Source organism: Chiloscyllium plagiosum, unplaced genomic scaffold (genome assembly GCF_037043375.1).
Source record: "Chiloscyllium plagiosum isolate Xiang-an unplaced genomic scaffold, Cpla_swu_hap1 HiC_scaffold_24, whole genome shotgun sequence".
Lineage (NCBI taxonomy): Eukaryota > Metazoa > Chordata > Chondrichthyes > Orectolobiformes > Hemiscylliidae > Chiloscyllium > Chiloscyllium plagiosum.
The window spans coordinates 31,010,267-31,025,719 of record NW_028270162.1 but is presented as its reverse complement, the minus strand read 5'-3'; the positions used below and the strand labels follow the sequence as shown (position 1 = coordinate 31,025,719).

General features: G+C 39.7%; 1 protein-coding gene across 7 annotated transcripts in view; it reads left to right on the top strand.

Moving 5' to 3' along the window:
- Positions 1-15,453, top strand: part of kdm2bb (lysine (K)-specific demethylase 2Bb) — a 199,248-nt gene that overhangs the window by 46,683 nt on the left and 137,112 nt on the right. For all 7 annotated transcript variants that reach the window (XM_088000040.1, XM_088000039.1, XM_088000043.1 and 4 more), the window contains one exon: positions 12,378-12,556. In XM_088000040.1, coding sequence (XP_087856166.1) covers positions 12,378-12,556 — 179 coding nt within the window. The remainder of the gene's footprint in view (positions 1-12,377; positions 12,557-15,453) is intronic.

The following is a 15,453-nucleotide window of genomic DNA, read 5'->3' as shown; positions in this document are numbered from 1 at the left end:
TACAATTCTGCAGAATTACCCTGATCTAATTATTATCAGGGACATCGCTTGGCTGTGGAAAGTTTTCCTGAATGAGTGCCAGACCCCATTTCTTTCTGTCTTTTCCCCTCCCTTTACTTTGAAAATGCTCGTTCAGTTGAATCATAAGCAAGATGCATCTGCAGATACTTCAGTTGGAAGAGCTTTGTTACGTGTGCTATTACTTAGCTATAAGTAAGATAGAATTTATGATGTAGCTCACCTTAAGGAGGCATGTCCATAAGGACCCTCACCAATTTCTCCACATTCACAATTGAAAGCATGCTGGTCGGGTGCGTAACGGCCTAGAATGGCAACTGTTCTGTCTAGAATCGTAGGAAACTACAGATGGTGGTAACCCAGGCCATCACAGGAGCCAACCTTCCATCCATGAACTCCATTTACAAGGCTTGCTGCCATGGAAAGGCTATCAATATCATCAAACACCCTTCCTATTCTTGTTCTCCCTATGTTCAAAACTGTCTTTAAAAATCTACATTCTCTCCTGAATCCATTCTGCCTCTTGCGTTGCTTTTTGCTTTAAGATGTTCCTTAAAACCTATCCTCTTGCACTAAACTTCGAGCCACCTGCCTTGATATCTCCTTCTGTGGCTTGATGTATTTGATCGTGCTTCCATGTAGTGCTTTGGCAATTTTATTGCATTAAATGCATTACACAAATATGTTACGTTGTTGTGCGTAGTGGGAGGCACTGCTGCGTCACAGCGCCAGAGACCCGGGTTCAATTCCCGCCTCAGGCGACTGACTGTGTGGAGTTTGCACATTCTCCCCGTGTCTGCGCGGGTTTCCTCCGGGTGCTCCGGTTTCCTCCCACAGTCCAAAAATGTGCGGGTTAGGTGAATTGGCAGTGTTAAATTGTCCGTAGTGTTAGGTGAAGGGATAAATGTGGGGGAGTGGGCCTGGGTGGGTTGCGCTTCGGGAGGGTTGGTGTGGACTTGTTGGGCCAAAGGGCCTGTTTCCACACTGTAAGTAATCTAATCTGTAAATAATCTAATCTAATCCTTTGACCAGGGAAAGTTAGCTTGAATTTATAGTTTGGTTATGTTCCAGGCAGCATTGTAAATTTGAATATTGATTGACGGTGGGCTATTCCACCCCTGTAATGATCTCCTTCAATCTCTTTCATCGGGTAGATACAGAAGCCTGAACACACCAGTAAGACCAAGGACATCATCTTCCTAGTACTTAAGAGACAATTGACTGGACTCTCTAGCCTCAAATAATGCTAATCTTGCTCTCTCATACACCCTGTGCAATGTAAACTGTTTGCCTATGTCTGAATTTTATTTTCTGTGCTTCCTTGCTTACTATGATCTGCCTGTACAGCTTTTCATTGTACTTTGGTACATGTGGCAATAAAATAAATCAATATGGAATATATACATATTCTTAATAATCCCAATGCTGGCAAGGCCTGAAGCGATGGTATAAGTCAGAATTTTTGTGCCCAATCCTTGTATCCCTATTCCAGGTGATATGATCAATATACACAGCCTTGATGCTCTTTGTTGGACTTGGAGTCCAGACCTCGTTCTCAGTGTGTTAACAAGTCTGTTCCACTGTGGGTCGCTTTGTGACGCAGACTGATGACGACAGTGTGGGTTCAATTCCTGCAGTTGCTGAGGTCACCATGAAGAATTCTCCTTCTTAACTTAAACCATCACCCGTCGTGTCTCTCCCTGTCTCTGTCTGTCTTTCTCTGTCACTGTCTCTCTCTCCTTCATGAGAGAGCAGCATGATGGTCTGGTATTGCGTTACAGTTTATGAAGTCATGCTGCATGCTTGTTTTTACTTCCACACATTTATTATGCACTCATCTCTAGCTCCATTTGCATAAACTCCAGCACATTCAAAATTGTGCAGACTGCATCCTTGCTATTTTGCCTAATTCCTCAATTACTCCCTATCCCTTCGTGCAACAATATTTAAACCTTCGATTTCAAATATCTGCATCAGCTTGATTTTCTCTGCTACTGGAACCTTCCGCAGGCCAGTGTCTCTGCTTTTATCCTTGGCTCTTCTAGTACTAATACTGTCAAGTCCTTCCCTCCTCTTACTGACCTGTGGCAGACTATTCTGCCTTCTTGGCTTTGATTTTGAAATTCCCTTTCAAATTCCTGTCTGTCTAGTTGTATCATTTGTTCTCCCCAAGCTGAAAAGTGTCTTTAAAATCTACATTTTCTCCTGAATTCATTCTGCCTCTTGCATCACTTTCCACTTTTAAGATGTTCCTTAAAATCTATTGTCTTCTTCTAAACGTCTGGCCACCTGCCTTGATGTCTCCTTATGTGGCTTGATGTATTTGATCATGCTTCCATGTAGTGCTTTGGCAAATTTATTGCATTCTGGCTTTAGTGCTTTTGCCAGAATATATCAGGACCCATAGCCTTTGCTGTATCAAGTGTCTTCAGCCATTTCTTGATATCATGTGGAATTGGCTGAAGACCGGCATCTGTGATGCCACGGACCTCCAGGGAGACTGAGGTGGATCATCCACTTTGGAATATCCCACTTCCAGTCAATATTCAAATTTATCCTGATATATTCTGGCAAAAGCATTAAAGACTGTGGTTGCTCCGAGCTAAGCTGTTTCAGTACAGCTACAAAACTGCCTTTCTTTGTGACAAAGTGGACAATTGTCCAGCCATAACCAGTCCACAAAAAGTAGGACGACTCTCACATTTACTGACCCATCATTCTAGTCTTGATCATCAGTGAACTGATAGAATGGAGTCACCAACAGTACTAGCAAACATGATTGCCTTCGCAATAACTCGCTCGCAGATGCTTACTTTGGATTCCACCAGTGCCACTAAATTACAGATCTCATTACAAACTTAGTTCAAACAAATAGAGAAGATTTTAATTTCAGAGGTGAGGTGACAGTAATGTCCCGTGAAATCCAGGTCATATTTGACAGAGCATGGTCTCAAAGAGCCCTGGCAAAACTGCAGTCACCAGGAATTGGGTGGAAGCTCTCCATTTTGGTGGCCTCATACCTAGTCTGAAGGAAGATGTTTGTGGTTGTTAGAGTTCAGTAATCTCAACTACAGGATACCATTGCAGGAGTTCCTCAGGATAGTGTCCTTGGCCCAAAAATATTCAGCCACATCATCAATGATCTTCGCTTCTTCATAAGGTCAGACATGGGGATGTTTGATGATAATTGTTCGCACAATATTCACTCTTATTCAAGACTGATCAGAAGCAGTCCATGCTCACATGCCGCACCTCCTGGACAGTACCCAAGTTTGCACTGGCAAATGACATTTGCACCAGGCAATGACCATTTCCAACAAGAGAGAATTTAACCCATTGCCTTTAATATTCAGTAACACTACCTTCATTAAAAACACCATTGCCAAATGCTGGGTTTCAACATTGATCAGAAACTGAACTGGACTAAGTCAGAGGCTAGGAATGCTGAAACTCACCACCCTCCGTTCCTTCACTATTGCTGTGCCAAAATCCCCTGTTAACAGCATTGTTGTTGTAATGATACCAAATGGACTCCAGCAGTTCAACAAGACAGCTCAACATCATCTTCTCAAGGTCAGTTAGTGATGGGCAATGGTCCAAATAGCGAAGTCCACATCCTTTTACTGAATGAACAAAAAGGCCTTCGCTGCAGTAATATCAGTGGAACTGTAACCTGCAATGAATACAGGACAAAAAGAACAAATATTTACATCAGTTTACACAAATGTAAGTTCAGTATGATCTCATATTTGAATTTCTTGTGCTTCCACTTTTTCTCCTTGTCATAGAGTCATAGGGATGTACAGCATGGAAACAGACCCTTCGGTCCAACCCGTCCATGCCGACCAGATATCCCAACCCAATCTAGTCCCACCTGCCAAGACCCGGCCCATATCCCTCCAAACCCTTCCTATTCATATACCCATCCAAATGCCTTTTAAATGTTGCAATTGTACCAGCCTCTGGCAGCTCATTCCATACACACACCACTCTCTACGTGAAAAGGTTGCCCCTTAGGTCTCTTTTATATCTTTCCCCTCTCACCCTAAACCTATGCCCTCCAGTTCTGGACTCCCCCCACCCCCCCCCCCCCCCCCCCACCCCACCCCAGAGAAATTACTGTCCATTTATCCTATGCATGTCCCTCATAATTTTGTAAACCTCTATAAGGTCACCCCTCAGCCTCCGACGCTCCAGGGAAAACAGACCCAGCCTGTTCAGCCTCTTCCTATAGCTCAAATTCTCCAACCCTGGCGACATCCTTGTAAATCTTTTCCGGCTTTTTTTTAAAAGAAGGATTTGGTTTGCAAGTTAAGGCATTTATCATTACCAATGCAAATAAAGCATTTCTTACATATGTTATCAGATGCAGAACCGGTTAAACAGGGAAGTATCTTGTATCTAATATAATGGAAAATATTTGCACTATCTCGAGCTATCTTTTATTGCATTCCTGCTTTACACTTTCATTGCTAACAGCAAACAGGGATAACTGTGACCTGTAGAAGTTGGATTATGATGTTTTATGTTTCCGTGCAATTGAAAGCCTAAAGAATTCCAATAAGCCAGGTTTTCTGATGAGCTCTGAGCTGTAACTTTTGTGTGCAATAACTCAAGAGATTCTAGCTGCAGTGAAATTTATTTGATTTGAACTTTGTTTTGTCAATGACGTTGTATCTTTTAAGAAATGTCTACATGCATTTGGCAGAGATTTGAATGGTTTCACGTCCTAATGTTTTCCCTTAATGTTTCTTGATTGTGCAGGAATAGGCTAATTATCTAACATGTCCCTTTGTGCTCCAGAAGCATCTAACTTCATGTAATCCCAAGTATTTAAATGTCTTTGAGCCTCTTCCACTTTACCTTTTGTTTCAGTTGTGTATTTCATATGATGATGTACCAATCGATTTGTGGAACATGTGAACATTTAAGGTTGACAACACGGTTAATGGAAACCAATTACAGTTCTCAAATTGAGTTCTTTCCTGCTGTCACGCAGATCATTAAGATTCATCCCAGAATCTCAGAAGCGTTATTACGTGTAAGGAAACCTGTCGTGTTTGTACCAGCTTTTCAAATGAACATCATTATCTACTGCCAATTTCCTGCTTTCTCCCCATACCCTTGCACATTACTTTTATTCAGATAATGTCCCATGCCCGCTTGAATATGTCAATTGAATATATCAGTGGACCTAAAGGTGTTTGTGAACCAGTTGGGTATTTACGACAATCAGCATTAACTAGATATTAATTCTTCAAGCTTTCATAATCTGCTATGGTGCTGTGGCCTACAGTAAAATTGTTCATGTGAGTTTTAAGCAACATAGTTTTAAGCACTGGTTGATTTGTCATGAATTGATCCGCCTTGTTTTGGTGGTTCTCTTCTACACAATACTTCAATGTTACCCTGTCCCTCCCCATCCTCACCCTCAACACCCAGACCTGTCATTCTGAATCATTCTTTGTCACCGTCAGCTTTCGTTATGCCTGACTAGACTATCCTGGAGCAAATTGACCTGAAGAAACAATAGTTGTCCCACAGCTTTTACCACCTTCCAATCCAGCTACTCAATATTTCCATTTCATCCACTCCAACGTTTAGAATGTTGATGCGAGATATTGTGCAGGCTGTCAGATGTGCTGGTGGCTGTGGAACTACTGCACACTAAAGGATAAGAATTTCTAACCTACTAGTAGATGGTGCACCTCAGTCCATATTGTACTTGTAGCATTTTTTAGATTTTAAGAGGTAAACAATAGAAGTTGAATGAATCACAAAAGAAACCTTTGAGAGACATGCAGGGCAAATATTGGGTATTTGAAGCTTGGGCATCCAAAGCTATGAAGAGAAAGTTGACCATTTGAAATAGTTTTGAATTGTATGCATAAAGAACCATTGGAGATGTCTTGGGCCAATAATCTCCTTTTCTGCTGTAACTCTGTGTGGTTTTCTTTTTCACAACCATGTGTTAAACTCCTGCGAAGTCCCAGTGAGGGTCAGTCATCGAGATTGTTTAGCTTAGAAATGTAGAATCTTCCATTTGACAAGTAAGGCAGAAGAGTGCGCTCACCACACGGGATTATAACAATAATTGAAGATCTCTTCCTTTTGCAACTCGATTTTAATGCTGCTTGTGCCAGAATACACTGGAGGTGGGAAATACATTTGTCACCTTCAATATCTGAGTTGTTTTAAGAAAACAAAGTCTGGCAGTAATAAAATATGAAATGGGTTAGGTAAAAATAAAAATTTACAGACCTGACATTCTGAATTATTTGATTGCAATATAGAGCATTTGGTGATGAGCTTTCATCGTAGATGTTACATAGTTTGTAAATTGCTTAGGCCACAAAAGCTGACTTATGAAAGAGAACAAAATGCCCTGTTGTTCATTGACCTCTTGTGGTCACTTTTAAAACTACAGTTTTTTTTCTGTCACTTGCAGTTATAACTGACTGTCACAGATTACTGTCTCCTTTTTAAAGTAAGTTTGAAATTTGAGCCCCAATTACAAAAGGGAACCACATTAAATGAGGGCTTAAGTAAGTAACTGAACTGGCATAAACAAAATGCTACTATTATTAAAATGGAGCATTCTTTGGTGTGGTGCATAACTGGCCGATTAGTGAATTAGAACATTATTCCCTTGCGTACCACTATAAGTGAATAGATGCAGCTATTTTATTTGTTCTTTGAGCTACAGCAGTGCCTTTAAATACTGCACTTTAAGTGCAAATGTAATTAAGCTTCTGTTCTCCACTTTGAAATCAAATTAATTGTTTTTAAAAAAGCTGTAATTCCACAAAGGAAGCAAAAAAAACCTTATGTTATAAATGGCAACTGTTTAATTCCATATAGCTGGACAGAAAGCTGTTTTCTCACTGATATGTTTTTCCACAGCTTGACCTTTATGGATTACAATTTTTTTCATGTTGTAAAGTGCTCTTTGGACACATGCTTAGAGTCATATAGCATGGCAACAGACCCTTTGGTCCATCTCCTCTATGTCTACAAAGTTTCCCAAACTAAACTGGTCCTATTTGTTTGTGTTTGGCCATATCCCTCTAAACCTTTCCTATTCATGTACCTGTCCAATTGTTTTTTAAATGTTATAACTGTACCTACACCTACACTTCCTCTAGCAGTTTGTGGGTGGCACCATGGCTCAGTGGTTAGCACTGCTGCCTCACAGCAGAAGGGACCCGGCTTCAATTCCAGTCTTGGGTGACTGTCTGTGTGGAGTTTGCACATTCTGCGTGGGTTTCCTCTGGTGCTTCGGTTTCCTCCTGCAGTCCAAAGATGTGCAGGTTAGATGGATTGACTGTACTAAAATATTCCCATAGCGTCCAAGAATGTGCAGGTTAGATGGATTAGCCATGATAAATGCAGGGTTATGGAAATGGGATGCTCTTCAGAGGGTTGGTGCAGACTTGATAGGCTGAATTGCCTCTTTCTGCACTGTCGGGATTCTATGATTCTGTGATTCATACCACGTATGAACAACCCACTGTGTGAAAATGTTGTCCCTTTTAAATGTTTTTCCTCTTACCTTAAAAATATGGCCCCTAGTTTTGAACTCCCTTCACCCTAGGGAAAAGGCACTTGCTATTTATCTTATCTATGCTCCTCATTTTTTTATAAACCTCTATAAGGTCATCCTTCAACCTCCTATACGCCATTGAAAAAGCCCCAGCCTATCCAGCCTCTCTTTATAGCTCAAATGCTCCAATCTGAGCAAAATCCTAGTAAATCTTTTATGAACCCTCTCCAGTTTAGTAATATCCTTGCTATAGCAGAGAGACCAGAACTATACGCAGTACTGCAAAAGTGGCACACCAAGTCCTGTACAACCTGAACATGACATCCCCAACTCCTGTCACAATGTTGTTCTTTTTACAAGGTTACTATGCCCTTGAGTTGTTTTTTTTTTACCAGAGAGGGGGTAATTGGACAGGCTCCAACTCAGCTGGATTTGAAAGGTTTATTGGGGTCCTTTTTGTTTACCCCTAACAGATAATGCCTCTGGCCTAAGGCTTTCATGTCTTTTTTAAAAAACCGGTGTAATCAAATGGGAATGGCCAGCTAGCTGTGTAGCTAGCCTTCGTTTAGATTAGAGTTTTTGATTCAGTTCAGCAGCAGTGTGTGTGCGTGAAGAAAGGCTGCTGGGCCAATCCAACCGGGTACCCACACTCTCTAACTTAAAGTCTGTAAGCGCTGATTTGTTTCATTTTTACTCTTTGGGCTAAGGCATGTGTTTATTGGGGCTGTTGCAAGTATTTCTGCAAACATCATTAGGTCGGGATAGTCTGTCTAGTTTTTGAATAGGATAAGTTGTCCAGTGTTCTATTTTCTGTTCTTTGAGGTTCATTCTGTAATTTTGTAAATAAATTCTGTTTGTTTAAAATGTGGCAGTTGGATCAGCTAATTCACTCTGGGACTATCCACTATACACTTACCTAAAACAAATAGCAAAGTTATGGTCTGGGCTACCTGCTTAAAAATATTTTGAGGGGTCAGGCCTGGTCCATAACACTCTTCTACTCAATGGTCTGAGCAATGAAGCCAAGCATTCCAAACACTGTCTATGTGTGAAGCAACTTGCAATGAACTATGTACCTGAACTCCTCTGTGTCTCTGTTCTAATACGCTCTCCAGGGCACTGCCATTAACTTTGAGTCCAGACCTTGTTTGTTTTTACCAAAATGAAATATCTCATGTTTATCTGAATTAAACTCTGTCTCCATTCCTCAGCCCATTGGCCCAATTGATCAAGATTCCTTTGTAATCTTAGATAACCTCCTTCATTCTCGACCGTACCACCAATTTTGGTGTCATCCACAGACCTTCTATCCATGCCTCCTAAATTCTCATACAAATTGTTTATTTAAATTACAAACTAAAGTGGACCCAGCATCAATCCCTAGAGAACACCACTGGTCACAGGCCTTCAGTCTGAAAAGCAACCCTCCACCATCACCCTCTGTCACCTACCGTCAAGCCAATTTTGTATGCTATTTGGCTGTAAACAGTCATCTCTTCTATAATGCGATAGTTGTGTTTCTGTGCGACCCCACACTATATGAAAATTGCGTTATGAAAATAACACTCCAAGTGTTGGCGATCTAATCATGTCATAGCCTATATGCATTTTATATGTTTACATTTTAGAAACAGCATTCCCTATACATCAATTGTGTTACGGGCAATTTGTGTTAATGAAAGACGCATTGTAGCAGAACTGGCTCGAATATGCCTTTGTCCATCACTGTACATTTTATGCTCCCTCACTTTGTGTATTCCAGTCCGTGTCTCTATATCAAAGTTTAAAGGGTATACCATGTACCACTCTTCACTATGGACGTGCAGTCCTTGTACCGTCTATACCCCACAAGGATGGCCTCCAGGCCCTCTGCTTCTTCCTCTCCAATAGACTCATCCAGTCCCCCTCCACCAATACCCTACTCCGTCTCGCTGAACTGGTCCTCAACCCCCATAACTTTTCCTTTAACTCCTCCTAGTTCCTCAATCAAGGGGGTGGCCATGTGCATCTGGATGGGTCCCAGCCTGCCTCTGTCGGCGATATCGAACAGTCCGTCTTCAGTACCTACATAGGCATTATATCTCAACTCTTCTGCTGTTACATCGATGACTGCACCCAGGCTGAACTGGAGCAGCCCCAACTTCCACCCTGTCATCAAACACCTCTCTTCCCCTTTCTTGTCCTCACCACTTCCATCTCCAGCGACCGCCCATTTCAATTTCCCCAACTGCTCCTTTACCGACATGACTATCTTTGGCCTCCTCCATTGCCAAAACAAGCCACAGCACCTATTGGAGGAACAACGCCTTGTCTAACGCTTGCGTACCCGACAGCCTGGAGGATTCAACATTGAGTTCTCCAATTTCAAATAACCTCCCTCCCCTTCCCAGCCCCTCCCCCTCCCTTCTACTGCTTCCTGCCACGAACTGGATTCATTCCTCCCATTGACCAACCAGGGCGTACTCTCTACCTGCCTTCTCCTATCCGCACTTCACCACCCTGCCCCCACTTCCCCCTTGATCTGCTGCTCCCTCCAGTCCTGAAGAACGGTTACACCCCAAACATCGACTTCTGTACCCCCTGATGCTGCCTGGCTTGCTGTCTTATTCCAGCCTCCTGCTTGTCCACATATAAAGTTGGCATTCCAAGGGCAACTACTTTCATGAACTGTAACAGATGTCTGTTTCAAATCAGGACAGTCATAATGAATTCAACTAAACCATAACAGTCTGTCCATGTTAGAAATCAAGGTATGAAAAGCTGCAAATACAAAGCAGACCAGTTAATATTCTGATTAAGCATCTACGCGATAAGAAACAATTGTCTTTTTCCTCTGGAGATACTGCTTTAAACATTTTATTTTAAAATTGTATTTGTAGCTGCATTTTCCCCATCCTCTGCAATCTGAATTTTATCCGAAATGAGCAATTATTTGTCATTTTGTAGTTGGAGAGAAAAACATCAGGGTGCTTGATTGAGTGAATTGAATTGACCTTGGCAATAACTATTCTCTCTTGAAAAAAAGTCAAGGTCACCGTTGCAATTCTGTAAGGCTGTAAAAAAAGCAAGTTAAATAAATGTTCCTACAATTTTATCGTCGACAGGGAGGGAATACCTTGTTCATAAAATTGTGTCTTTAAATGGATAATTAAAGGACTGGAAAGAACTATTGTAACTAGAATTTCTTATATATCCTAATTTGACTTTTTTTTTAAAAATTGATTTTGTAAGGTGTGGTAGTTGTACCCTATAGATATCTGCTTTTCCCAAGATTTGGTAATTTCAAGCTAAATGCTTTCTTTACCATTGAATCCAGATGACTAATGTGTTCAACATTTCCAAGATTTCTTTTTCTTCATTTGAATCTCTGTTATAAATAACAATAACAGAAATATGGCTTAATGGCAAGTCATTTCAGACCTCACTATAAATACTCAGTGCTGCTATCATTGCTTTCTCTGAAATATACTTGTTGGATTACATGTTAAATAGGTGAAATTAGCAAAAATACATTGTTTTGATTAGCAACTATCTCTGCATGGATCATGTATTTTTTGATATGTATACATGTTGAATACAGTAATTGAATAAAGAAACTTAGCTTGTTGATCTATAGGCCAAGACAAAAATGTACTCTCGTGCTTCGGGAAGATAAGCCATTATATTAAGCAAATATTGACTCTTTTTTTTCTCCAGATGCTGCTTTGTACTTCGCAGATCACACTTCAATATAATGAAGCAAATTGAAAGTTTTATGCACTGTTGTTCTTTCTGCAATGCTTTAACTCAATTTTTAGGGAATGCCAAACAATTTGTACAAGTAAGGCCACACTCTGCTTTCCTGGCATTAAACTGCCAACTCATTTGCTTGTTGGCTCAGTAATTAACATTATTCAAGTTTGATTGACTGGTGTGCTGATCTCAGACGTGGTGGTGATTGGACAGTCAGAAATTGGAGCAAGGGTTCCGATCTCTTGATTTCTGTTCAGCAATGTTTGTGTGAATATTGGGTGAAGATCAGATTGAATTTGGCTCTGAGGCCCCACCATAAATTGAATATTGTAACAACACTTGCTATCGAGCCTTGTAAATGGCTACTTGGGCAATGTGCCTGAAGATGACTGATATTTTTGCACTGTGGATCAGTAGTATGAAGAGGAAAAGAGTAAGAAACTTGATTTCTTCCCTTGTAAACACCAGTTTTATGTTTTTTCCTAAGGTTAAGGGGCTATGTAAAATTAGCTTGAATTGAATGAATTGATGTGAATGTTTTGACATCAGCTCCAAGTGTGCAGTTTAAAATGAACATCTGCTACTTCTGGTTTTTCTTTGATGGGATATGACATTGCAGATAACGTTAGCATTTCTTTCCCATCCTTAAACTAAAGTGTCTTGCAAGGCAATCTCAGAGGGCAGTTGAGAGTGGATCCCATTAAATCGTATGTAGGCCAGACCAGGTAAGGTGGCAGTTTTTTCCTTAAAGAACATTAATGAATTAGATAGGTTTCTACAACAATCAATGGTAGATTCATGGTGACTATCACTGACTGGTCTTTGGTTCCAGATTTATTAATTGAATTTAAATCCCTTCAGATGCTGTAAATCTGTGTTCCCAGAGCATTAGCCTGGGCCTGTGGTTTACTAGTCCAATGACATCGTCACAATGCCACCATCTTCCATCATGTTGCTGTTACCGGCTAATATATTTATTCTATACATTTATGCAATATTACACTTTACCATATTCAATGTATGTGGGTATATAAAGTTAAACAGTAAAGTGAAGCTGACGAGAATTGTTTCATATTTTGTGTAGGGAGTCGCCGTGTTGTGGATGTCATGGATGTGAGTACCCAGAAAGGAATTGAGATGAGTATGTCACAATGGGTTAAATACTATGAAACACCAGAAATGGAAAGAGAGAAGCTGTATAATGTCATCAGCCTGGAATTCAGTCATACAAAACTTGAGAATCTGGTCCATCGGCCCAATGTGGTAAGAAAATTATATGCATATATCAGTTAAATTATGTCTGCATTCGATCAATTCCTTCATTTATTCTGTTGGAAGACTAACATCTCTTAAGGCAATAGCATTATTTCTATGTCTTAATATTTTAACACTAATTAATTTGTGTGCTAATGGCACCAGTGAAATGAAACCAAAAGAGCCTACTGAGGAAATTAGGTCTCCAAATTGAAACACTTCACTTTCAATATTTAAAACCTAAGGTGCAATGTTAGCTGCAGTAATATTTTTAAAATAACCGCATCTTAGTTAATTGTTAACACTATGTTCAATGCAATTTCATTTTTGTTTTGGAAATATTTCATGCATTTATTTAAATTTCATAAATTTAATGCAATTTTGTATTCACACAACTTCAATATGAGCCGATTTTGTTAGAAAGAATTTGAAAGAAATAAGCTGGCTGTTTCTTTCATTTACTAATAAAATTGATTTCAATCATTGAGAACGATAAATAGGTTTAAGTTGTGAGTGAAAGTTCCGTAAACCTGTTTAGCTACCTCTTGTATATGTCCTCCTCAAGAATAGTCATTGACCCTGCCTCTGCACCTCTCTGGGAAGGAGAATTACAAAGACCCACCAGCTTCTTCGGGGAAAACATAAGTTCCGTAATACCAACCAGCTATTTGTGTGCCTCAAAAAAGGAAAGCTAGAATGCCAAGTTTTCCATGGTGACATGTTGCATTTTATGCCACTGGCTGTAGAGCAATATGTCAACGTTTTGGCAGCTTCATTCCTACTCTTGACAATTTCTAAAAGAGCTTTTTGTTTACCCTCACTGGGACTGACAACACAATTTCTTTTTTCTGCACCATGTAAAGTATTATTTGTGCATTATTCCACTGGCTGCCTTACTGGGACTACTGTTTACACCTGAAGTTCTGCATGACCTTCATAGGTTTCCTCCTTTTTGTCTCCCTGCTTTGGAAGGCATAACTTGTTCAAGGCTCGGCTGCATGTGATCTGTAGTTTCTTTATTTCACAAGTGGCCATTTATCCATGTATTTTCAGGCTATTTTTCTGTCAGTGCTTGTGCTGTCAGGCCCATTCTCTGTTTACTGTATCAACAGATATGAGCTTTGCTGTAGCCATCACTGGCTACTGATGGATATTTAAACCTCGCTGAAGTTGTTCCCTCTTCCAGTGTTCCCAGGAACACTGCATACAATTATAATGTTTTCCTTACTGTTCCAGTTGAGATCAGTCAGTTAGCCATGAACATTTCTGGTCTATCCATCTCTGTCATAGCTGAAAATTTATTTACCCATTTTGAATGTTTCTGTCTAGCTGAATAAATTTATTCAGTTATATATTTGAAAGTAATGAATCAGTGGTATTTAAATTCCATGTAGTTTTCAAGTTTGGGAAATCTGAATCTCCAACTCCAGGCAGCTTTGTTTTATTTGAGCATATTTCCTGCTTGCTGGTTTATCCAAGTTTCATGCCAAGGAATTGGAGATTGGGAGAAAACTGTTTGTAGTTGATGGACAAATACTAAACCAGAATGAGAAAATTGGGTATAAGTGAAATTAATTGAAATATTGATATTTAAGTTTTACTTGCAGTTATTATTGATATTTATCAAAGCAGACCATGCAAACAAAAACATTATAGATAATTCTGATTAAGCTTTTTAAAAGGGGTGAAGTTCGCCATCAAATGGAAATTGGGATAATGCCTTTTTTTTTAACATAATTACCATGAACAAAATTTCATTTTCCATAATCTCGTTTCAAAGCCTTTTGAAAATTTAGATTTAGATTGAGAACGATAAATAGGTTTAAGTTGTGAGTGAAAGTTCCGTAAACCTGTTTAGCTACCTCTTGTATATGTCCTCCTCAAGAATAGTCATTGACCCTGCCTCTGCACCTCTCTGGGAAGGAGAATTACAAAGACCCACCAGCTTCTTAGGGGAAAACATAAGGGGAAAAGATAAAATTTAGATTTTATCTGCACAATTATGCTAGTTACGAAGAAAATTCATTTTCAGCAGTTTTATTTTGAGGAGAGAAAAATTGAGGCTCAAATATTTTTGTGCATTGAATTATATTTCAATTGTGTGTGTTTGTTGTGTTTGCAAGAGAGAGAAAATGAGAGATATATGGTTTTAAATTTAGTTTTGCACTGTCAATGAATTTTGCCAGGGTGGAAAATTTGGAAATGAATTTAATATGTAGAAAATTGTCATTAGCAGAGATATTTGCACCAAGTGCAGTGTTTTATATTTATTCATTTGATATTATTGAGAATATCATATTGATCTGTAACAAGGTAGGGCCTAAGTTCTTAATTATGAATTCGGGACGTGCAGAGTTTAAGAATTTAATTTTAAATTCTTTGCAGCCATACATTTAGAACTTCGTAAGTACTCAGCAATTGCTCTTAACATCTGTGAAGTGTCACAATCCGATGCATTGTGAAGTAAAGATCTGTTATTTGGTGATATTTTAATGAAAGTTACTTTAGTCGCAAGTTCATTGAAAGGGAATGGCATTTCTGAAACCATTTATGAATGCACAGCTATATCATTACAAAATTAGGCTATGCCAAATCTGTCTATAATACAGTTAAGGGGCAATGGTTCATGTTTAATCTCTACGCAAAACTGTGTCTTAAGACAGGTTTTTTGTTCACCTAATGTCCAGGATATCCAGATTGGCTGTTGGTTAATGCTGATGAATAAAAAATACAGTAGTCCCCCTATACCCATGGGGAATACTTTCCAGGACCTGGAAACCGTGGATACGAGCGAACCCATTTGTTTAAATGGGAAATGTACCTTCCTGGCAGCCTCCTGGTCCAGGGTTCTGGAACATTCCCTGTAATATGTTCTGACTGTGGGTAGCTGAAACCGTGGAAAATGA